At 53.2% G+C, this 24,978-nt stretch overlaps 1 protein-coding gene across 5 annotated transcripts; it reads left to right on the top strand.

The window, feature by feature from the left end:
- The first annotated feature begins 735 nt into the window (after positions 1–735).
- TMEM95 (transmembrane protein 95) lies at positions 736–23,583 on the top strand. 5 transcript variants are annotated; one of them, XM_069952159.1, is made up of 8 exons: positions 736–820; positions 7,940–8,129; positions 10,661–10,717; positions 14,067–14,147; positions 15,796–15,816; positions 17,727–17,807; positions 17,898–17,985; positions 23,499–23,583. In XM_069952159.1, the coding sequence occupies exons 2-8, from the start codon at positions 7,940–7,942 to the stop codon at positions 23,536–23,538; spliced, it is 558 nt and encodes a 185-aa protein (XP_069808260.1). In that variant the 5' UTR covers positions 736–820; the 3' UTR covers positions 23,539–23,583. The 5 variants fall into 5 exon arrangements, with proteins under 5 accessions (XP_069808260.1, XP_069808341.1, XP_069808421.1 ...); XM_069952240.1 differs by having other exon boundaries at positions 755–820; positions 7,927–8,129; XM_069952320.1 differs by having other exon boundaries at positions 771–820; positions 7,919–8,129.
- Positions 23,584–24,978: the final 1,395 nt, after the last annotated feature.

Raw genomic sequence — 24,978 nt, 5'->3', positions numbered from 1 at the left:
TCCGGTATTACAGTCTCATGCACAGTATACGCTGCCCCTGGTGGTGATGTCCGGTATTACACTCTCATGCACAGTATACGCTGCCCCTGGTGGTGATGTCTGGTATTACAGTCTCATGCACAGTATACGCTGCCTCTGTTGGTGATGTCCGGTATTACACTCTCATGCACAGTATACGCTGCCCCTGGTGGTGATGTCCGGTATTACAGTCTCATGCACAGTATACGCTGCCTCTGGTGGTGATGTCCGGTATTACACTCTCATGCACAGTATACGCTGCCCCTGGTGGTGATGTCCGGTATTACACTCTCATGCACAGTATACGCTGCCCCTGGTGGTGATGTCCGGTATTACAGTCTGATGCACAGTATACGCTGCCCCGGGTGGTGATGTCCGGTATTACAGTCTCATGCACACTATACGCTGCCCCTGGTGGTGATGTCCGGTATTACAGTCTCATGCACACTATACGCTGCCTCTGGTGGTGATGTCCGGTATTACAGTCTCATGCACACTATACGCTGCCCCTGGTGGTGATGTCCGGTATTACAGTCTCATGCACAGTATACGCTGCCCCTGGTGGTGATGTCCGGTATTACAGTCTCATGCACAGTATACGCTGCCCCTGGTGGTGATGTCCGGTATTACACTCTCATGCACAGTATACGCTGCCTCTGGTGGTGATGTCCGGTATTACAGTCTCATGCTAAGTATACGCTGCCCCTGGTGGTGATGTCCAGTATTACAGTCTCATGGTTTCTCTGCTGTGATTGGCAGTTGATCGGTCAGGATCAGTTGCTCTGCTATCACTACAGGTCAGGTTAGTGCAGGGAGCCGCCATTCCTCATTGTCTTTTGCTGACTGTTTGGAGACAGAATTATGTCCTGTCCTGGATAATAGATTCTACTATTTATGCTGCCCCTCTTATAATAGTGTGGTGAGACCATGACAAGAGAGGTGATTGCATCTGGGAGTTGTAGTTCCACCATCAGGTGTCGGTAACAATGTATGTGTGTATTCATATCATGTGCACTGCTGATCTCCTCTCCACCACCAGGGGGCAGTCTTGTTGTGTGTATGTGTACAGTGTCCTGTCATTGCTGATCTCCTCTCCACCACCAGGGGGCAGTATTGTTGTGTATAGTGTCCTGTCATTGCTGATCTCCTCTCCACCACCAGGGGGCAGTATTGTTGTGTACAGTGTCCTGTCATTGCTGATTTCCTCTCCACCACCAGGGGGCAGTATTGTTGTGTATAGTGTCCTGTCATTGCTGATTTCCTCTCCACCACCAGGGGGCAGTCATGTATGTATAGTGTCCTGTCATTGCTGATTTCCTCTCCACCACCAGGGGGCAGTCTTGTGTGTATAGTGTCCTGTCATTGCTGATTTCCTCTCCACCACCAGGGGGCAGTCTTGTGTGTATAGTGTCCTGTCATTGCTGATCTCCTCTCCACCACCAGGGGGCAGTCTCGTTATGTGTATAGTGTCCTGTCATTGCTGATCTCCTCTCCACCACCAGGGGGCAGTCTTGTATGTATAGTGTCCTGTCATTGCTGATCTCCCCTCCACCACCAGGGGGCAGTCTCGTTATGTGTATATTGTCCTGTCATTGCTGATCTCCCCTCCACCACCAGGGGGCAGTCTTGTTGTGTGTATAGTGTCCTGTCATTGCTGATCTTCTCTCCACCACCAGGGGGCAGTCTTGTATGTATAGTGTCCTGTCATTGCTGATCTCCTCTCCACCACCAGGAGGCAGTCTTGTTGTGTGTATAGTGTCCTGTCATTGCTGATCTTCTCTCCACCACCAGGCGGCAGTCTTGTGTGTATAGTGTCCTGTCATTGCTGATCTTCTCTCCACCACCAGGCGGCAGTCTTGTATGTATAGTGTCCTGTCATTGCTGATCTCCTCTCCACCACCAGGGGGCAGTATTGTTGTGTATAGTGTCCTGTCATTGCTGATCTCCTCTCCACCACCAGGGGGCAGTATTGTTGTGTATAGTGTCCTGTCATTGCTGATCTCCTCTCCACCACCAGGGGGCAGTATTGTTGTGTATAGTGTCCTGTCATTGCTGATCTCCTCTCCACCACCAGGGGGCAGTATTGTTGTGTATAGTGTCCTGTCATTGCTGATCTCCTCTCCACCACCAGGGGGCAGTATTGTTGTGTATAGTGTCCTGTCATTGCTGATCTCCTCTCCACCACCAGGGGGCAGTATTGTTGTGTATATATTGTCCTGTCATTGCTGATCTCCTCTCCACCACCAGGGGGCAGTCTTGTTATGTGTATATTGTCTTGTCATTGCTGATCTCCTCTCCACCACCAGGGGGCAGTCTTGTTGTGTGTATAGTGTCCTGTCATTGCTGATCTCCTCTCCACCACCAGGGGGCAGTCTTGTTGTGGATAGTGTCCTGACATTGCTGATCTCCCCTCCACCACCAGGGGGCAGTCTTGTTGTGTATAGTGTCCTGTCATTGCTGATCTTCTCTCCACCACCAGGGGGCAGTCTTGTTGTGGATAGTGTCCTGACATTGCTGATCTCCTCTCCACCACCAGGGGGCAGTCTTGTTGTATGTATAGTGTCCTGTCATTGCTGATCTCCTCTCCACCACCAGGGGGCAGTCTTGTAGTGTATAGTGTCCTGTCATTGCTGACACGCCCACTTGTTTCCAGCAAAGATTTTGTTTGTTTAGGTTACAAACCCACTTGCCGGATCTGCAGCGAGTCTCCTTGCTGCATTTTTGCAGGGAGACTCGCTGCAGATCCCGACCCTATACTTTCAATAGCAGAGAAACTCGCAGCAGGGATGTACATCCCTGCTGCGATTTTGTCTGCAGCCCGCCCCATTAACCCCCCGGCCGCACGATCGCCCCCAGCCCCATTAACCCCCCGGCCGCACGATCACCCCCAGCCCCCGGCCGCACGATCGCCTGCAGCCCCGCAGCCCCCGGCCGCATGATCGCCCGCAGCCGGGGGCTGGGGGCGATCGTGCGGCCGGGGGCTGCGGGGCTGGGGGCGATCGTGCGGCCGGGGGCTGCGGGGCTGGGGGCGGTCGTGCGGCCGGGGGCTGGGGGCGATCGTGCGGCCGGGGGCTGCGGGGCTGGGGGCGATTGTGCGGCCGGGGGCTGGGGGCGATCATGCGGCCGGGGGCTGCGGGGCTGGGGGCGATCATGCGGTCGGGGGCTGCAAGGCTGGGGGCGATCGTGCGGCCGGGGGCTGGGGGCGATCGTGCGGCCGGGGGCTGCGGGGCTGGGGGCGATTGTGCGGCCGGGGGCTGGGGGCGATCATGCGGCCGGGGGCTGCGGGCGATCATGCGGCCGGGGGCTGCAGGGCTGGGGGCGATCGTGCGGCCGGGGGCTGGGGGCGATATACATTACCTGATCCCGGCTCCTGCTTGCTTCAGTGGCTCCCGGCACGTTCCGCCTGGCCAATCAGTGCTCTGCCCCGCCGCAGCGCACTGATTGGCCGGGCGGGCCGTGAAGACACCGGGAGCCCCGAAGCAAGCAGGAACGTGGACCGGGTAATGTATAATGTCCGGCGGCCGGGGGATTAATGGGGCGGGCTGCAGACAAAATCCCGGTGTCTTCAAGGCCCGCCCGGCCAATCAGTGCGCTGCGGCGGGGCAGCGCACTAATTGGCCAGGCGGAACGTGCCGGGAGCCGCTGAAGCAAGCAGGAGCCGGGATCAGGTAATGTATATCGCCCCCAGCCCCCGGCCGCACTATCGCCCCCAGCCCTGCAGCCCCCGGCCGCATGATCGCCACCAGTATTGTTGTGTATAGTGTCCTGTCATTGCTGATCTCCTCTCCACCACCAGGGGGCAGTCTTGTTGTGTGTATGTGTATAGTGTCCTGTCATTGCTGATCTCCTCTCCACCACCAGGGGGCAGTCTTGTTGTGTGTATGTGTATAGTGTCCTGTCATTGCTGATCTCCTCTCCACCACCAGGGGGCAGTCTTGTTGTGTATATTCTCCTGTCATTGCTAATCTCCCCTCCACCACCAGGGGGCAGTCTTGTTGTGTGTATATTGTCCTGTCATTGCTGATCTCCTCTCCACCACCAGGCGGCAGTCTTGTTGTATGTATAGTGTCCTGTCATTGCTGATCTCCTCTCCACCACCAGGGGGCAGTCTTGTTGTGTACAGTGTCCTGTCATTGCTGATCTCCTCTCCACCACCAGGGGGCAGTCTTGTATGTATAGTGTCCTGTCATTGCTGATCTCCTCTCCACCACCAGGGGGCAGTCTTGTATGTATAGTGTCCTGTCATTGCTGATCTCCTCTCCACCACCAGGGGGCAGTCTTGTGTGTATAGTGTCCTGTCATTGCTGATCTCCTCTCCACCACCAGGGGGCAGTCTTGTTGTGTGTATAGTGTTCTGTCATTGCTGACCTCCTCTCCACCACCAGGGGGCAGTATTGTTGTGGATAGTGTCCTGACATTGCTGATCTCCTCTCCACCACCAGGGGGCAGTCTTGTTGTGTGTATGTGTATAGTGTCCTGTCATTGCTGATCTCCTCTCCACCACCAGGGGGCAGTCTTGTTGTGTATATTCTCCTGTCATTGCTAATCTCCCCTCCACCACCAGGGGGCAGTCTTGTTGTGTGTATATTGTCCTGTCATTGCTGATCTCCTCTCCACCACCAGGCGGCAGTCTTGTTGTATGTATAGTGTCCTGTCATTGCTGATCTCCTCTCCACCACCAGGGGGCAGTCTTGTTGTGTACAGTGTCCTGTCATTGCTGATCTCCTCTCCACCACCAGGGGGCAGTCTTGTATGTATAGTGTCCTGTCATTGCTGATCTCCTCTCCACCACCAGGGGGCAGTCTTGTATGTATAGTGTCCTGTCATTGCTGATCTCCTCTCCACCACCAGGGGGCAGTCTTGTGTGTATAGTGTCCTGTCATTACTGATCTCCTCTCCACCACCAGGGGGCAGTCTTGTTGTGTGTATAGTGTTCTGTCATTGCTGACCTCCTCTCCACCACCAGGGGGCAGTCTTGTATGTATAGTGTCCTGTCATTGCTGATCTTCTCTCCACCACCAGGGGGCAGTCTTGTTGTGGATAGTGTCCTGACATTGCTGATCTCCTCTCCACCACCAGGGGGCAGTCTTGTTGTGTGTATAGTGTCCTGTCATTGCTGATCTCCTCTCCACCACCAGGGGGCAGTCTTGTTGTGGATAGTGTCCTGACATTGCTGATCTCCCCTCCACCACCAGGGGGCAGTCTTGTTGTGTATAGTGTCCTGTCATTGCTGATCTTCTCTCCACCACCAGGGGGCAGTCTTGTTGTGGATAGTGTCCTGACATTGCTGATCTCCTCTCCACCACCAGGGGGCAGTCTTGTTGTATGTATAGTGTCCTGTCATTGCTGATCTCCTCTCCACCACCAGGGGGCAGTCTTGTAGTGTATAGTGTCCTGTCATTGCTGACACGCCCACTTGTTTCCAGCAAAGATTTTGTTTGTTTAGGTTACAAACCCACTTGCCGGATCTGCAGCGAGTCTCCTTGCTGCATTTTTGCAGGGAGACTCGCTGCAGATCCCGGCCCTATACTTTCAATAGCAGAGAAACGATTTTGTCTGCAGCCCGCCCCATTAACCCCCCGGCCGCACGATCGCCCCCAGCCCCGCAGCCCCCGGCCGCACGATCGCCCCCAGCCCCCGGCCGCACGATCGCCCCCAGCCCCGCAGCCCCCGGCCGCACGATCGCCCCCAGCCCCCGGCCGCACGATCGCCCCAGCCCCGCAGCCCACGGCATTATACACCACATGCTGCTATACTGTACAGTAACTTATATATCACATATCCAGCTGCTGTGTTATAAGGGTTATACAGTTACAATACATTATATACCACATGCTGCTATATTGTGCAGTAACTTATATATCACATATCCAGCTGCTGTGTTATCAGGGTTATACAGTTACTATACATTATACACCACATGCTGCTATACTGTACAGTAACTTATATATCACATATCCAGCTGCTGTGTTATCAGGGTTATACAGTTACCATACATTATACACCACATGCTGCTATACTGTACAGTAACTTATATATCACATCCAGCTGCTGTGTTATCAGGGTTATACAGTTACTATACATTATACACCACATGCTGCTATACTGTACAGTAACTTATATATCACATATCCAGCTGCTGTGTTATCAGGGTTATACAGTTACCATACATTATACACCACATGCTGATTGCAATACTGTACAGTAACTTATATATCACATATCCAGCTGCTGCTGTGTTATCAGGGTTATACAGTTACTATACATTATATACCACATGGTGTTATACTGTACAGTAACTTATATATCACATATCCAGCTGCTGTGTTATCAGGGTTATACAGTTACTATACATTATATACCACGTGCTGCTATACTGTACAATAACATATCACATATCCAGCTGCTGTGTTATCAGGGTTATACAGTTACTATACATTATATACCACATGCTGCTATACTGTACAGTAACTTATATATCACATATCCAGCTGCTGCTGTGTTATCAGGGTTATACAGTTACTATACATTATATACCACATGCTGCTATACTGTACAGTAACTTATATATCACATATCCAGCTGCTGTGTTATCAGGGTTATACAGTTACTATACATTATACACCACATGCTGCTATACTGTACAGTAACTTATATATCACATATCCAGCTGCTGTGTTATCAGGGTTATACAGTTACTATACATTATACACCACATGCTGCTATACTGTACAGTAACTTATATATCACATATCCAGCTGCTGTGTTATCAGGGTTATACAGTTACTATACATTATATACCACATGCTGCTATACTGTACAGTAACTTATATATCACATATCCAGCTGCAGTGTTATCAGGGTTATACAGTTACTATACATTATACACCACAAGCTGCTATACTGTACAGTAACTTATATATCACATATCCAGCTGCTGCAGTGTTATCAGGGTTATACAGTTACTATACATTATACACCACATGCTGCTATACTGTACAGTAACTTATATATCACATATCCAGCTGCTGCAGTGTTATCAGGGTTATACAGTTACTATACATTATATACCACATGCTGCTATACTGTACAGTAACTTATATATCACATATCCAGCTGCAGTGTTATCAGGGTTATACAGTTACTATACATTGTACACCACATGCTGATTGCTATACTGTACAGTAACTTATATATCACATATCCAGCTGCAGTGTTATCAGGGTTATACAGTTACTATACATTATATACCACATGCTGCTTTACTGTACAGTAACTTATATATCACATATCCAGCTGCTGCTGTGTTATCAGGGTTATACAGTTACTATACATTATATACCACACGCTGCTATACTGTACAGTAACTTATATATCACATATCCAGCTGCAGTGTTATCAGGGTTATACAGTTACTATACATTATATACCACATGCTGCTATACTGTACAGTAACTTATATATCACATATCCAGCTGCTGCTGTGTTATCAGGGTTATACAGTTACTATACATTATACACCACATGCTGATTGCTATACTGTACAGTAACTTATATATCACATATCCAGCTGCTGCTGTGTTATCAGGGTTATACAGTTACTATACATTATACACCACATGCTGATACTATACTGTACAGTAACTTATATATCACATATCCAGCTGCTTCTCATTGTTTCATCTCTTCTACATGTTATTCAGAATAATAATCAGTATATTTGGGGGGTGGAACCAATTGTCTGCAGATCAGTGACTTCTTATGGGAACATTTGCTTTGGTATAAGAGTGGATTTGGATTACAAGAGCTGTCCCGAAACAGATTATGCTCCTAATCCTAAAACATATATATATATATATATATATACATATAGCTCCTTACTGTGATCACATATATATAGCACCATAGTGTTTCCCAGTAGATGTGGCGCCTGCGGTTGCTCTCCCTCCTCCTGCTACTCCCTTTGGTCTCCGGTTGCGTCTTCTGTCTGCGTCAGGACCGGAACCTGAAGAAACGGTTTGAGAAGTTATGTGAATATTATAAAATGGTGAAGCGGAGCCGAAGCTGCAGCCGCCACCCGGGGCCCAACAGCTTCCACCTATATGGAGTGGGTGAGCACCCCCCCTTCGTGTCCCCCTGCTTCTCCTCCACCCTCATGTCCTCCTGCTGCTCCTCTGCCCCCTGTGTCCTCCTGCTGGTCCTCCACCCTCGTGTCCTCCTGCTGCTCCTCTGCCCCGTGTCCTCCTGCTGCTCCTCTGCCCCGTGTCCTCCTGCTGCTCCTCTGCCCCCTGTGTCCTCCTGCTGGTCCTCCACCCTCGTGTCCTCCTGCCGCTCCTCCACCCTCGTGTCCTCCTGCTGCTCCTCTGCCCCGTGTCCTCCTGCTGCTCCTCTGCCCCGTGTCCTCCTGCTGCTCCTCTGCCCCGTGTCCTCCTGCCGGTCCTCCACCCTCGTGTCCTCCTGCTGCTCCTCCACCCTCGTGTCCTCCTCCACCCTCGTGTCCTCCTGCTGCTCCTCTGCCCCGTGTCCTCCTGCCGGTCCTCCACCCTCGTGTCCTCCTGCTGCTCCTCTGCCCCGTGTCCTCCTGCTGCTCCTCCACCCTCGTGTCTTCCTGCCACTCCTCCCTTTTCCTTATGCCTGTCCTCGCCCCCATGTCCTCCTGCTGCTCCTCCCACCCCGTGTCCTCCTGCCGGTCCTCCACCTACGTGTCCTCCTGCTGCTCTTCTGCCCCCTGTGTCCTCCTGCCAATCCTCCACCCTTGTGTCCTCCTGCCGCTCCTCTTCCCTGTGTCTTCCTGCCATTCCTCCCTTTTCCTTATGCCTGTTCTCGCCCCCATGTCCTCCTGCTGCTCCTCCACCCCCATGTCCTCCTGTTGCTACTCCGACCCCCCAGTCCTCCTGCCTCTCTTCTGCCCCCTGTGTCCTCCCGTCTCTCCCCTCCCCCCGTGTCCTCCTGCTGCTCCTCTGCTCCCATGTCCTCCTGCCACTCTTCCACCTCCCTGAGTCCTCCTGCAGCTCCTCCAAACCCCCCATGTCCTTCGGCTGCTCCTCTGCTCCCATGTTCTCCTGCTTCTCCTCCGCTACTTCCGTGTCCTCCTGCTGCTCCTCCACCCCCGTGTCCTCCTGTTGCTACTCCGACCCCCCAGTCCTCCTGCCTCTCTTCTGCCCCCTGTTTCCTTCTGCTGCTCCTCCGCCCCCCACATGTCCTTCTGCCACTGTTTCTCCCTTGTCCTCCTGTCACCCCCTGTCCTTCTGCTGCCAACCTGACCTGTGTCCTCCTGCTTCTCCTCCGCCTCCCTGTGTCCTCCTGCTACACCTCCTACCCCCCATGTCCTTCTGGTGCTCTTTCTGCCCCCGTGTCCTCCTGCCCCTCTTCTGCTCCCCTTTCCTCCCTACCACTCCTCTGCCCCCCTGTGTAATCGTGCTCCACCCTATGTCCTCTATTTCTCTGCCCCAGGAGCTGACAGGGTGGAGGAGGCTGTAAGGTGACGGCTTTCTATACATATGGGTGATAGTTCCAGGTTCTCTGCCGGCCTAATCCTTGGTGCCCAAAATTAGCGTATTTTCATTGTGGGCAGCACGGTGGCTCAGTGGTTAGCACTGTAGCCTTGCAGCGCTGGGGTCCTGGGTTCAAATCCCGCCAAGGACAACATCTGCAAAGAGTTTGTATGTTCTCTCCGTGTTTGCCTGGGTTTCCTCCGGGTATCCGGTTTCCTCCCACACCCAAAACATACAGATAGGGGAATTTAGATTGTGAGCCCGAATGGGGACAGGGAACAATATTTGGCAAACTATGTAAAGTGCTGCGGAATCTGTGGGCGCTATACAAATAACAGCAGTATTATTATTATTCTCTGCCCCCATGTTCACCTGCCGCTCCTCCGTTCCCCTGGGTCCTCCTGCCGCTCCTCCGTTCCCCTGTGTCCTCCTGCCTCTCCTCCGCCCCCTGGGTCCTCCTGCTGTGCCTCCGACCCCCCACACACACACACATCATCCTGCCACTTTTTCTCCCCGTGTCCTCCTGCCACCCCCTGTCTTCCTGCTGCCCCCTGCCCTGTGTCCTCCTGCCTATACTCCAGTTGCTGCTCCTTCTCCATTCTGTCCTCCTGCTGCCCACCTGACCCGTGTCCTCCCGCCTCTCCTCCGCCCCGTGTCCTCCCGCCTCTCCTCCGCCCCGTGTCCTCCCGCCTCTCCTCCGCCCCCCGTGTCCTCCCGTCTCTCCTCCTTCATCGTGTCCTTCTGCCACTCCTTCTCCCCCTGTGCCCTCCTGCCACTCCTCCGCCCTCCATGTCCTCCTGCCTCTCCACCACCCCTGTGTCCTCCTGCTGCTCCTCTTCTCCCATGTCCTCCTACCACTCCTTGTCCCCCTGTCTCCGCCTGCCGCACTTCCTACCCCCTGTGTCCTTCTGCCTCTCCTCCTGCCCCCATGTATCCTCCTGCCGCTCCTCTGCCCCCCTGTGTACTCGTGCTCTACCCCATGTCCTCTATTCCTCAGCCATTCCTTCTCCACCCCGTGTCCTCCTCCGCTCCTCCGCCCCCATGTCATCCTGCAGCGCTCCTCCACACCCGTATCCTCCTGCCGCTCCTCCTGCTCCTCTGCATGTTGCTGTTGTATGATGTCACTCATTGTGTACTCCCTTTACCAGATGAGGGCGCCATGCTGTTTATCACTGAGAAGACGCATCGTGTGTTCCGAGTGCTGGGTGAGGACATGATGGATATCCGCACCCCCTGCATATACATGTCATACCCCCACCCCCAGCATATACATGTAATACCCGCACCCCCAGCATATACATGTAATACCCGCACCCCCCGCATATACATGTCATACCCCCACCCCCAGCATATACATGTCATACCCGCACCCACAGCATATACATGTCATACCCGAACCCCCAGCATATACATGTAATACCCGCACCCCCAGCATATACATGTAATACCCGCACCCCCAGCATATACATGTAATACCCGCACCCCCAGCATATACATGTAATACCCGCACCCCCCGCATATACATGTCATACCCCCACCCCCAGCATATACATGTCATACCCGCACCCCCAGCATATACATGTCATACCCGCACCCCCAGCATATACATGTAATACCCGCACCCCCAGCATATACATGTCATACCCCCACCCCCAGCATATACATGTCATACCCCCACCCCCAGCATATACATGTCATACCCCCAGCATATACATGTAATACCCGCACCCCCAGCATATACATGTAATACCCGCACCCCCCGCATATACATGTCATACCCCCACCCCCAGCATATACATGTCATACCCGCACCCCCAGCATATACATGTCATACCCGCACCCCCAGCATATACATGTCATACCCGCACCCCCAGCATATACACGTCATACCCCCACCCCCAGCATATACTTGTCATACCCGCACCCCCAGCATATACATGTCATACCTCCACCCCCAGCATATACATGTCATACCCCCACCCCCAGCATATACATGTAATACCCGCACCCCCAGCATATACATGTCATACCCGCACCCCCAGCATATACATGTCATACCCCCACCCCCAGCATATACATGTCATACCCCCAGCATATACATGTAATACCCCCACCCCCAGCATATACATGTAATACCCGCACCCCCTGCATATACATGTCATACCTCCACCCCCAGCATATACATGTCATACCTCCACCCCCAGCATATACATGTCATACCCGCACCCCCAGCATATACATGTCATACCCCCACCCCCAGCATATACTTGTCATATCTGCACCCCAAGCATGTACATGTTAAACCTATTTGACCCCCCAGCATATACATGTAATACCCGCACCCCCCAGCATATACATGTCATACCCGCACCCCCAGCATATACATGTCATACCTCCACCCCCAGCATATACATGTCATACCCGCACCCCCAGCATATACATGTCATACCCGCACCCCCCAGCATATACATGTCATACCCCCACCCCCAGCATATACATGTCATACCCGCACCCCCAGCATATACATGTCATACCCCCACCCCCAGCATATACATGTCATACCCCCAGCATATACATGTCATACCCGCACCCCCAGCATATACATGTCATACCCGCACCCCCAGCATATACATGTCATACCCGCACCCCCAGCATATACTTGTCATATCTGCACCCCAAGCATGTACATGTTAAACCTATTTGACCCCCCAGCATATACATGTCATACCCGCACCCCCAGCATATACTTGTCATACCCGCACCCCCAGCATATACTTGTCATACCCCCACCCCCAGCATATACATGTCATACCTCCACCCCCAGCATATACATGTCATACCCGCACCCCCAGCATATACATGTCATACCTCCACCCCCAGCATATACATGTCATACCCGCACCCCCAGCATATACATGTCATACCTCCACCCCCAGCATATACATGTCATACCCCCACCCCCCGCATATACATGTCATACCTCCACCCCCAGCATATACATGTCATACCCGCACCCCCAGCATATACATGTCATACCCCCACCCCCAGCATATACATGTAATACCCCCAGCATATACATGTCATACCCGCACCCCCCGCATATACATGTCATACCTCCACCCCCAGCATATACATGTCATACCCCCACCCCCAGCATATACATGTCATACCTCCACCCCCAGCATATACATTTCATACCCGCACCCCAAGCATGTACATGTTAAACCTATTTGACCCCCCAGCATATACATGTCATACCTCCACCCCCAGCATATACATGTCATACCCCCACCCCCAGCATATACTTGTCATACCCCCACCCCCAGCATATACATGTAATACCCCCACCCCCAGCATATACTTGTCATACCCGCACCCCCAGCATATACATTTCATACCCGCACCCCCAGCATATACATGTCATACCCGCACCCCCAGCATATACATGTCATACCCCCACCCCCAGCATATACATGTAATACCCCCACCCCCAGCATATACATTTCATACCCGCACCCCCCGCATATACATGTCATACCTCCACCCCCAGCAAATACATGTAATACTCCCACCCCCAGCATATACATGTCATACCTCCACCCCCAGCATATACATGTCATACCCGCACCCCCCGCATATACATGTCATACCTCCACCCCCAGCATATACATATCATACCCCCACCCCCAGCATATACATGTCATACCCCCACCCCCAGCATATACATGTCATACCTCCACCCCCAGCATATACATGTCATACCCCCACCCCCAGCATATACATGTCATACCTCCACCCGCAGCATATACATGTCATACCCGCACCCCCAGCATATACATGTCATACCCGCACCCCCAGCATATACATTTCATACCCGCACCCCAAGCATGTACATGTTAAACCTATTTGACCCCCCAGCATATACTTGTCATACCCGCACCCCCAGCATATACATTTCATACCCGCACCCCAAGCATGTACATGTTAAACCTATTTGACCCCCCAGCATATACATGTCATACCCCCACCCCCAGCATATACATGTCATACCCCCACCCCCAGCATATACATGTCATACCCCCACCCCCAGCATATACATGTCATACCCCCACCCCCAGCATATACATGTCATACCCGCACCCCCAGCATATACATGTCATACCCGCACCCCCAGCATATACATGTCATACCCCCACCCCCAGCATATACATTTCATACCCGCACCCCAAGCATGTACATGTTAAACCTATTTGACCCCCAGCATATTCATGTCATACCCGCACCCCAAGCATGTACATGTTAAACCTATTTGACCCCCCAGTGTACACACCCCACCCCCGCAATCCCCTCAGTGTTGTGTGTGCTGCATATTATATACATCAACATGGACTGGGGCTCCTGGTGCCCTGCACATCACACCTTGTTTAGGAGTATAGGAGGGGAGAATACCCCAGCATAGGGGACCACCATGGAGGGGCAGCAGGGGGACACAGGGTGGCGGAGGATAAGGGGGGTCACCAACCACACAGTAACCCTGATACTCTGCCCCCACAGAGATCACCCGGGACCGGCTGGGAATCGCGGCCTACTGGGACTGGCTCCATGAGGTGAAGCTGATGGAATACACCAAGGAAGGTACAGACTGTGGGGGAGGGGCTTCACGTGGGACTGTGGGGGAGGGGCTTCACGTGGGACTGTGGGGGAGGGGCTTCACGTGGGACTGTGGGGGAGGGGCTTCACGCAAGACCATGGAGAGGGGCTTCACAAAAGACTGCAGGGGAGGGGCTTCACATGGAACTTTGGGGGAGGGGAATCGTGAGACTGTAGGAGAAGGGCTTGACATGAGACTGTGGGGAGGGGCTTCATATGAGACTGTGGGGGAGGGGCTTCACATGGGACTGTGGGGAAGGGCTTCATATGAGACTGTGGGGGAGGGGCTTGACATGAGACTGTGGGGAGGGGCTTCATATGAGACTGTGGGGGAGGGGCTTCACATGGGACTGTTGGGGAGGGGCTTCACATGAGACTGTGGGGGAGGGGCTTCATATGAGACTGTGGGGGAGGGGCTTCACGTGAGACTGTGGGGGAGGGGCTTCACATGAGACTGTGGGGGAGGGGCTTCACATGAGACTGTGGGGGAGGGGCTTCACATGAGACTGCGGGGGAGGGGCTTCACAGGAGACTGCGGGGGAGGGGCTTCACAGGAGACTGCGGGGGAGGGGCTTTACGTGAGACTGAGGGGAAGGGGCTTCACGTGAGACTGTGGGGGAGGGGCTTCACGCAAGACCATGGAGGGGGGCTTCACAAAAGACTGCAGGGGAGGGGAATCGTGAGACTGTAGGAGAAGGGCTTGACATGAGACTGTGGGGAGGGGCTTCATATGGGACTGTGGGGGAGGGGCTTCACATAGAACTGTTGGGGAGGGGCTTCACATGAGACTGTGGGGGAGGGGCTTCATATGAGACTGTGGGGGAGGGGCTTCACATGAGACTGTGGGGGAAGGGCTTGACTTGAGACTGTGGGGAGGGGCTTCATATGAGACTGTGGGGGAGGGGCTTCACATGGGACTGTTGGGGAGGGGCTTCACATGAGACTGTGGGGGAGGGGCTTCATATGAGACTGTGGGGGAGGGGCTTCACATGAGACTGTGGGGGAGGGGCTTCACATGAGACTGTGGGGGAGGGGCTTGACATGAGACTGTGGGGGAGGGGCTTGACATGAGACTGTGGGGGAGGGGCTTGACATGAGACTGTGGGGGAGGGGCTTGACATGAGACTGTGGGGGAGGGGCTTCACATGAGACTGTGGGGGAGGGGCTTCACATGAGACTGTGGGGAAGGGGGTTCACATGAGACTGTGGGGGAGGGGCTTCACATGAGACTGTGGGGGAGGGGCTTTACGTGACACTGAGGGGAAGGGGCTTTACGTGAGACTGTGGGGAAGGGGGTTCACATGAGACTGTGGGGGAGGGGCTTCATGTGAGACTGTGGGGGAGGGGCTTCACGTGAGACTGTGGGGGAGGGGCCTCACATGAGACTGTGGGGGAGGGGCGTCACATGAGACTGTAAGGTAGGGGCTTCACATGAGACTGTGGGGGAGGGGCTTCACATGACAGTGTGGGGGAGGGGCTTCATGTGAGATTGTGGGGGAGGGGCTTTACGTGAGACTGTGGGGGGAGGGACTTCACATGAGACTGTGGGGGAGGGGCTTCATGTGAGACTGTGGGGGAGGGGCTTACACAGGACTGCAGAGAATTAATCTGTGTTCGTCTCGCTTCTCCACAGCCCTCTGCCCCCCGGTCTGCAGTAAGTACGTCCCTTGTCCGTTGTAGCAGGTGGAGCGTTTCATATAGGCGTGGCCGTACACTAGGCCCAGATTTATCCAACCATGAAATTTAAACTGGTGTAAACTGCCCATAGCAACCCAATCCCAGCTCCCATAGCAACCCAATCCCAGCTCCCATAGCAACCCAATCCCAGCTCCCATAGCAACCCAATCCCAGCTCCCATAGCAACCCAATCCCAGTTCCCATAGCAACCCAATCCCAGCTCCCATAGCAACCCAATCCCAACTTTAACAGCAACCCAATTTTAGCTCCCATAGCAACCCAATCCTAGCTCCCATAGCAACCCAATCCCAATTCTAACAGCAACCCAATCCCAGCTCCCATAGCAACCCAATCCCAGCTCCCATAGCAACCCAATCCCAATTCTAACAGCAACCCAATCCCAGCTCCTATAGCAACCCAATCCCAGCTCCTATAGCAACCCAATCCTAGCTCCCATAGCAACCCAATCCCAGCTCCTATAGCAACCCAATCCTAGCTCCCATAGCAACCCAATCCCAGCTCCCATAGCAACCCAATCAAAGCTCCCATAATAACTGAATACCAGCTTGCATGGCAACCAACCACAGCTCAGCTCTGGTAAAATGAAAGCTGAGCTGTGATTGGTTGCTGTGGGCACTTTCCCAGTTTGATACTTGTCGCCTAAGGGCCCTTTTACACAGAAAGATTATCTGCCAAAGATTTGAAGCCAAAACCAGGAATGGGTTTGAAAAGAGAAATCTTAGGCTTTCCTTTATTACCTGATCTCTGTTTACAGTCGATTCCTGGCTTTGGCTTCAAATCTTTGGCAGATAATCTGTCATATAATCTTTCCGTGTAAAAGGGCCCTTAGCTGCCAATTACCTCACACAGTGACCAGCCGCACCCAGCGCCCTCTGCTAGTAGTCACCTGTCATTACAGCTGCAGCCCACTATGTGTCACCTGTAATGCAGTCTATATAAATGGGGGTGGAGAAAATGTCAGCTGACCTGGGCCCCTTCCCTGATCTGAGACAGGATGTAACAGCAGAATAGTGAGTGCAGCTCTGGAGGAGGAGACATGATGTAACAGCAGAACAGTGAGTGCAGCTCTGGAGGATGAGACATAACAGCAGAATAGTGAGTGCAGCTCTGGAGGAGGAGACATGATGTAACAGCAGAACAGTGAGTGCAGCTCTGGAGGATGAGCCATGATGTAACAGCAGAATAGTGAGTGCAGCTCTGGAGGATGAGACAGGATGTAACAGCAGAATAGTGAGTGCAGCTCTGGAGGATGAGCCATGATGTAACAGCAGAATAGTGAGTGCAGCTCTGGAGGAGGAGACATGATGTAACAGCAGAACAGTGAGTGCAGCTCTGGAGGATGAGACATGATGTAACAGCAGAATAGTGAGTGCAGCTCTGGAGGATGAGACAGGATGTAACAGCAGAATAGTGAGTGCAGCTCTGGAGGAGGAGACATGATGTAACAGCAGAATAGTGAGTGCAGCTCTGGAGGATGAGACATAACAGCAGAATAGTGAGTGCAGCTCTGGAGGATGAGACCTGATGTAACAGCAGAATAGTGAGTGCAGCTCTGGAGGATGAGACAGGATGTAACAGCAGAATAGTCAATGCAGCTCTGGAGGATGAGACAGAATGTAACTGCAGAATAGTGAGTGCAGCTCTGGAGGATGAGACAGGATGTAACAGCAGAATAGTGAGTGCAGCTCTGGAGGATAGTGAGACATGATGTAACAGCAGAATAGTGAGTGCAGCTCTGGAGGATCAGACATGATGTAACAGCAGAATAGTGAGTGCAGCTCTGGAGGATTAGACATGATGTAACAGCAGAATAGTGAGTGCAGCTCTGGAGGAGAGTGGAGTAGAGGATGTGATGTCTCTTCTCAGATAAGAGGACGTTGGCCATGAACTGCTCGCTGTGTCGGCTCCGCTGGATGCCTTGCTGGGACCAGGAGACTTGTTACCCAGGTGACACTGACCATCCTCATCATCACACAATGCATCATCACTCCCATCATCCCTGACCCCGGGAGCTCACACTCTCTCTCGCTGGTGCAGGGACCAGGACCATGTATGAGAGTGTGCGGCTGCTGCTCCTCTGCTCCCTGCTGTCACTTCCTGTAGGAATCATCATCTGTTGTTGTGAGTAAGTATCAAGACTGTCGGGTCCAGGATCTTATAGTCAGCAGGGGTGAGGGCGGTTCCGGGCAGTGTATGGTGACAGTCGTATGTCCTGGTCGGTGTGATTACAGTACAGGGTTCCGGGCAGTATATGGTGACAGTCATATATCCTGGTCGGTGTGATTACAGTACAGGGTTCCGGGCAGTGTATGGTGACAGTCGTATGTCCTGGTCGGTGTGATTACAGTACAGGGTTCCGGGCAGTATATGGTGACAGTCATATATCCTGGTCGGTGTGATTACAGTACAGGGTTCCGGGCAGTGTATGGTGACAGTCGTATGTCCTGGTCGGTGTGATTACAGTACGGGGTTCCGGGCAGTGTATGGTGACAGTCGTATGTCCTGGTCGGTGTGATTACAGTACGGGGTTCCGGGCAGTGTATGATGACAGTCGTATGTCCTGGTCGGTGTGATTACAGTACAGGGTTCCGGGCAGTGTATGATGACAGTCGTATGTCCTGGTCGGTGTGATTACAGTACAGGGTTCCGGGCAGTGTATGGTGACAGTCGTATGTCCTGGTCGGTGTGATTACAGTACAGAGTTCCGGGCAGTGTATGGTGACAGTCGTATGTCCTGGTCGGTGTGATTACAGTACAGAGTTCCGGGCAGTGTATGGTGACAGTCGTATGTCCTGGTCGGTGTGATTACAGTACAGAGTTCCGGGCAGCGCTGTATGGTGACAGTCGTATGTCCTGGTCGGTGTGATTACAGTACAGGGTTCCGGGCAGTGTATGGTGACAGTCGTATGTCCTGGTCGGTGTGATTACAGTACAGGGTTCCGGGCAGTGTATGGTGACAGTCGTATGTCCTGGTCGGTGTGATTACAGTACGGGGTTCCGGGCAGCGCTGTATGGTGACAGTCGTATGTCCTGGTCGGTGTGATTACAGTATGGGGTTCCGGGCAGTGTATGGTGACAGCCGTATGTCCTGGTCGGTGTGATTACAGTATGGGGTTCCGGGCAGTGTATGATGACAGTCGTATGTCCTGGTCGGTGTGATTACAGTACGGGGTTCCGGGCAGTGTATGGTGACAGTATGTACTGATGCGTGTTGTAACACTTCCTGGTCGGACGGGTTGATCTTTCTCTCTTATGTAATTCCCGCTGAGTACAGTGTGAGGAGGAATGTGCTGCAGTGCAGGAAGTACAGTAGAGGAGCCGCGCCTGTGTACAGGGGACACCGCGTACAGGCAGCATCACATACAAACGTGCCGCTCATGTGCCGGCAACAACACATCAAGAACATCAAGTCATCTCATCACATGACCTTACCCCCTGATAACGTGACCTGGAACCCCATGATATGACCTCACCCCCTGATAACGTGACCTGGAACCCCATAACATGACCTTACCCCCTGATAATGTGACCTGGAACCCCATAACATGACCTCACCCCCTGATAACGTGACCTGGAACCCCATAACATGACCTTACCCCCTGATAATGTGACCTGGAACCCCATAACATGACCTCACCCCCTGATGTGACCTGGAACCCCATAACATGACCTCGCCCCCTGATGTGACCTGGAACCCCATAACATGACCTCACCCCCTGATAATGTGACCTGGAACCCCATGACATGACCTCACCCCCTGATAACGTGACCTGGAACCCCATGACATGACCTCACCCCCTCATAACGTGACCTGGAACTCCATGACATGACCTCACCCCCTGATAATGTGACCTGGAACCCCATGACATGACCTCACCCCCACATAACGTGACCTGGCACCCCATGACATGACCTCACCCCCTGATAACGTGACCTGGAACCCCATGACATGACCTCACCCCCTGATAACGTGACCTGGAACCCCATAACATGACGTCACCCCCTGATAATTTGACCTGGAACCCCATAACATGACCTCACCCCCTGATAACGTGACCTGGAACCCCATGACATGACCTCACCCCCTGATAACGTGACCTGGAACCCCATGACATGACCTCACCCCCTCATAACGTGTCCTGGAACCCCCATAACATGACCTCACTCCCTCATAACGTGACCTGGAACCCCATAACATGACCCCACCCCCTGATAACGTGACCTGGAACCCCATGACATGACCTCACCCCCTGATAACGTGACCTGGAACCCCATGACATGACCTCACACCCTGATAACGTGACCTGGAACCCCAGGACATGACCTCACACCCTGATAACGTGACCTGGAACCCCAGGGCATGACCTCACCCCCTGATAACGTGACCTGGAACCCCAGGACATGACCTCAACCCCTTTATAATGTAACCTGGAACCCCATGACATGACCTCACCCCCTGATAACGTGACCTGGAACCCCATAACATGACGTCACCCCCTGATAATTTGACCTGGAAACACATAACATGACCTCACCCCCTCATAACGTGTCCTGGAACCCCCATAACATGACCTCACTCCCTCATAACGTGACCTGGAACCCCATAACATGACCCCACCCCCTGATAACGTGACCTGGAACCCCATGACATGACCTCACCCCCTGATAACGTGACCTGGAACCCCATGACATGACCTCACACCCTGATAACGTGACCTGGAACCCCAGGACATGACCTCACACCCTGATAATGTGAGCTGGAACCCCAGGGCATGACCTCACCCCCTGATAACGTGACCTGGAACCCCAGGACATGACCTCAACCCCTTTATAATGTAACCTGGAACCCCATGACATGACCTCACCCCCTGATAACGTGACCTGGAACCCCATAACATGACGTCACCCCCTGATAATTTGACCTGGAAACACATAACATGACCTCACCCCCTGATAACGTGACCTGGAACCCCATGACATGACCTCACCCCCTGATAACGTGACCTGGAACCCCATAACATGACGTCACCCCCTGATAATTTGACCTGGAAACACATAACATGACCTCACCCCCTGATAACGTGACCTGGAACCCCATAACATGACCTCACCCCCTGATAACGTGACCTGGAACCCCATGACATGACCTTACCCCCTCATAACGTGACCTGGAACCCCATGACATGACCTCACCCCCTGATAACGTGACCTGGAACCCCATGACATGACCTTACCCCCTCATAACGTGACCTGGAACCCCATGACATGACCTTACCCCCTCATAACGTGACCTGGAACCCCATGACATGACCTCACCCCTTATAATGTAACCTGGAACCCCATGACATGACCTTACCCCCTGATAACGTCACTTGGAACCCCATGACTTGACCTCACCCCCTGATAACATGACCTGGAACCCCCATAACATGACCTCACTCCCTCATAACGTGACCTGGAACCACATAACGTGACCTCACCCCTTGATAACGTGATCTGGTAACCCATAACGTAATCTCACCCCCTGATAATGTGATCTCACCCCCTGATAACGTGACCTCACCCTCTGATAACGTGACCTGGAACCCCATGATATGACCTCACACCTCACCCCCTGATAACATGATCTGGAACCCCATGACATGACCTTACCCCTTGATAACGTAACCTGGAACCCCATGACATGACCTTACCCCCTGATAACGTGACATGGAACTCTATGACATGACCTAAACCCAGAATAACATGACCTGGAACCCCATAACATCACCTCACCCCCTGATAACGTAACCTGGAACCCCATGACATAACCTCACCCCCTGATAACATAATCTGGAACCCAATAACGTGACCTCACCTCCTGATAACGTGACCTCACCCCCTGCTAACGTGACCTGGAACCCCATGACATGACCTCAACCCCTGATAACATAATCTGGAACCCAATAACGTGACCTCACCCCCTGATAACGTGACCTGGAACCCCATGACATGACCTCACCCCCACATAACGTGACCTGGCACCCCATGACATGACCTCACCCCCTGATAACGTGACCTGGAACCCCATGACATGACCTCAACCCCTGATAACGTGACCTGGAACCCAATGACATGACCTCACCCCCACATAACGTGACCTGGCACCCCATGACATTACATCACCCCCTCATAACGTGACCTGGAACCCCATAACATGACATCACCCCCTGATAATTTGACCTGGAACCCCATAACATGACCTCACCCCCTGATAACGTGACCTGGAACCCCATGACATGACCTCACCCCCTCATAACGTGTCCTGGAAGCCCATGACATGACCTCACCCCCTGATAACCTGACCTGGAACCCCATAACATGACCTCACCCCCTGATAACGTGACCTGGAACCCCATGACATGACCTCACCCCCTGATAACGTGACCTGGAACCCCATGACATGACCTCACACCCTGATAACGTGACCTGGAACCCCATGACATGACCTCACACCCTGATAACGTGAGCTGGAACCCCAGGGCATGACCATACCCCCTCATAACGTGACCTGGAACCCCAGGACATGACCTCAACCCATTTATAACGTAACCTGGAACCCCATGACATGACCTCACCCCCTGATAACGTGACCTGGAACCCCATAACATGACGTCACCCCCCTGATAATTTGACCTGGAACCCCATAACATGACCTCACCCCCTGATAACTTGACCTGGAACCCCATGACATGACCTCACCCTCTCATAACGTGACCTGGAACCCCATGACATGACCTCACCCCTTATAATGTAACCTGGAACCCCATGACATGACCTTACCCCCTGATAACGTGACTTGGAACCCCATGACTTGACCTCAACCCCTGATAACATGACCTGGAACCCCCATAACATAACCTCACTCCCTCATAACGTGACCTGGAACCACATAACGTGACCTCACCCCTTGATAACGTGATCTGGTACCCCATAACGTAACCTCACCCCCTGATAACGTGATCTCACCCCCTGATAACGTGACCTCACCCCCTGATAACATAATCTGGAACCCCATGACATGACCTCACCCCTTGATAACGTAACCTGGAACCCCATGACATGACCTTACCCCCTGATAACGTGACATGGAACTCTATGACATGACCTAAACCCAGAATAACATGACCTGGAACCCCATAACATCACCTCACCCCCTGATAACGTAACCTGGAACCCCATAACATGACCTTACCCCCGATAACGTGACATGGAACTCTATGACATGACCTAAACCCCTCATAATGTGACCTGGAACCCCATAACATCACCTCACCCCCTGATAACATAATCTGGAACCCAATAACGTGACCTCACCTCCTGATAACGTGACCTCACCCCCTGCTAACGTGACCTGGAACCCCATGACATGACCTCAACCCCACATAACGTGACCTGGCACCTCATGACATGACATCACCCCCTGATAACGTGACCTGGAACCCCATGACATGACCTCAACCCCTCATAACGTGACCTGGAACCCCATAACATGACATCACCCACTGATAATGTGACCTGCAACCCCTCCATACTATGATACTATTTCCGTATTATTATATCTGGTTATATTGGCTGTAATCTCTTCTCCCCCGGCAGGTACGTCAGGCGGAGTGCCTCCTCTGAGGATCAGTGCTGATCGCTACATCATCTACAGTGGAATAAAATGGCGGATACAGCTGTCAGGCCTTACTGCTTCTTATAGGAGAGAATGCTGAGCCCAGGAGCTGACACTCTACTGCTGGGGAGGCCTCTAACCCCAGGAGCTGACACTCTACTGCTGCGGAGGCCTCTAACCCCAGGAGCTGACACTCTACTGCTGGGGAGGCCTCTAACCCCAGGAGCTGACACTCTACTGCTGGGGAGGCCTCTAACCCCAGGAGCTGACACTCTACTGCTGCGGAGGCCTCTAACCCCAGGAGCTGACACTCTACTGCTGCGGAGGCCTCTAACTCCAGGAGCTGACACTCTACTGCTGGGAGGCCTCTAACCCCAGGAGCTGACACTCTACTGCTGGGAGGCCTCTAACCCCAGGAGCTGACACTCTACTGCTGGGGAGGCCTCTAACCCCAGGAGCTGACACTCTACTGCTGCGGAGGCCTCTAACCCCAGGAGCTGACACTCTACTGCTGGGGAGGCCTCTAACCCCAGGAGCTGACACTCTACTGCTGGGAGGCCTCTAACCCCAGGAGCTGACACTCTACTGCTGGGGAGGCCTCTAACCCCAGGAGCTGACACTCTACTGCTGGGGAGGCCTCACTGCTTCTTATATGAGACAATGCTGACCCCAAGAGCTGACACTCCCCTGCAGAGGCCTGTGTGGGGGGTGGGGGACAGTGCTGGGCTGGGGGCTGGGACCAGTGTCACATTACAGGGAGGGACAGGTACAGGTGATCAGACTGGTCACACCAGGAGAGAGACAGAGAGACACCAGGAGAGAGAGAGAGACCTACAGCACAGATACCGAGAGACACACCAGGAGAGAGACAGAGGCCTACAGCACAGATACCGAGAGACATACACCAGGAGACAGAGAGAGAGAGACAGAGGTCTACAGCACAGAGACTGAGACACACACCAAGAGAGAGAGAGAGAGACCTGGAGCACAGATTCCAAGAGACTACATAGAGGGAGACCCACAGACCGTGCACAAGAGACACCCACAGACTGTGCACCGAGAGAGACACCCACAGACTGTGCACCGAGAGAGACACCCACAGACTGTGCACCGAGAGAGACACCCACAGACCGTGCACCGAGAGAGACACCCACAGACTGTGCACCGAGAGAGACACCCACAGACCGTGCACCGAGAGAGACACCCACAGACCGTGCACCGAGAGAGACATCCACAGACTGTGCACCGAGAGACATCCACAGACTGTGCACCGAGAGACACCCACAGACTGTGCACCGAGAGACACCCACAGACTGTGCACCGAGAGAGACACCCACAGACTGTGCACCGAGAGACACCCACAGACTGTGCACCGAGAGACACCCACAGACTGTGCACCGAGAGACACCCACAGACTGTGCACCGAGAGACACCCACAGACTGTGCACCGAGAGACACCCA

Source organism: Dendropsophus ebraccatus, chromosome 1 (genome assembly GCF_027789765.1).
Source record: "Dendropsophus ebraccatus isolate aDenEbr1 chromosome 1, aDenEbr1.pat, whole genome shotgun sequence".
In the NCBI taxonomy this organism is placed as follows: domain Eukaryota; kingdom Metazoa; phylum Chordata; class Amphibia; order Anura; family Hylidae; genus Dendropsophus; species Dendropsophus ebraccatus.
Note: the sequence above shows the minus strand (reverse complement) of the source record. Positions and strands in the feature narration are given on the sequence as shown.

Bases quoted from the DNA above. Each gene is read 5' to 3' on its own strand.
- TMEM95 (XM_069952080.1), top strand. The intron at 10,718-14,066 runs GTGAGGACATGA...CTGCCCCCACAG, and splicing joins TCGTGTGTTCCGAGTGCTGG to AGATCACCCGGGACCGGCTG. The intron at 15,817-17,726 runs GTAAGTACGTCC...GTCTCTTCTCAG, and splicing joins CCTCTGCCCCCCGGTCTGCA to ATAAGAGGACGTTGGCCATG.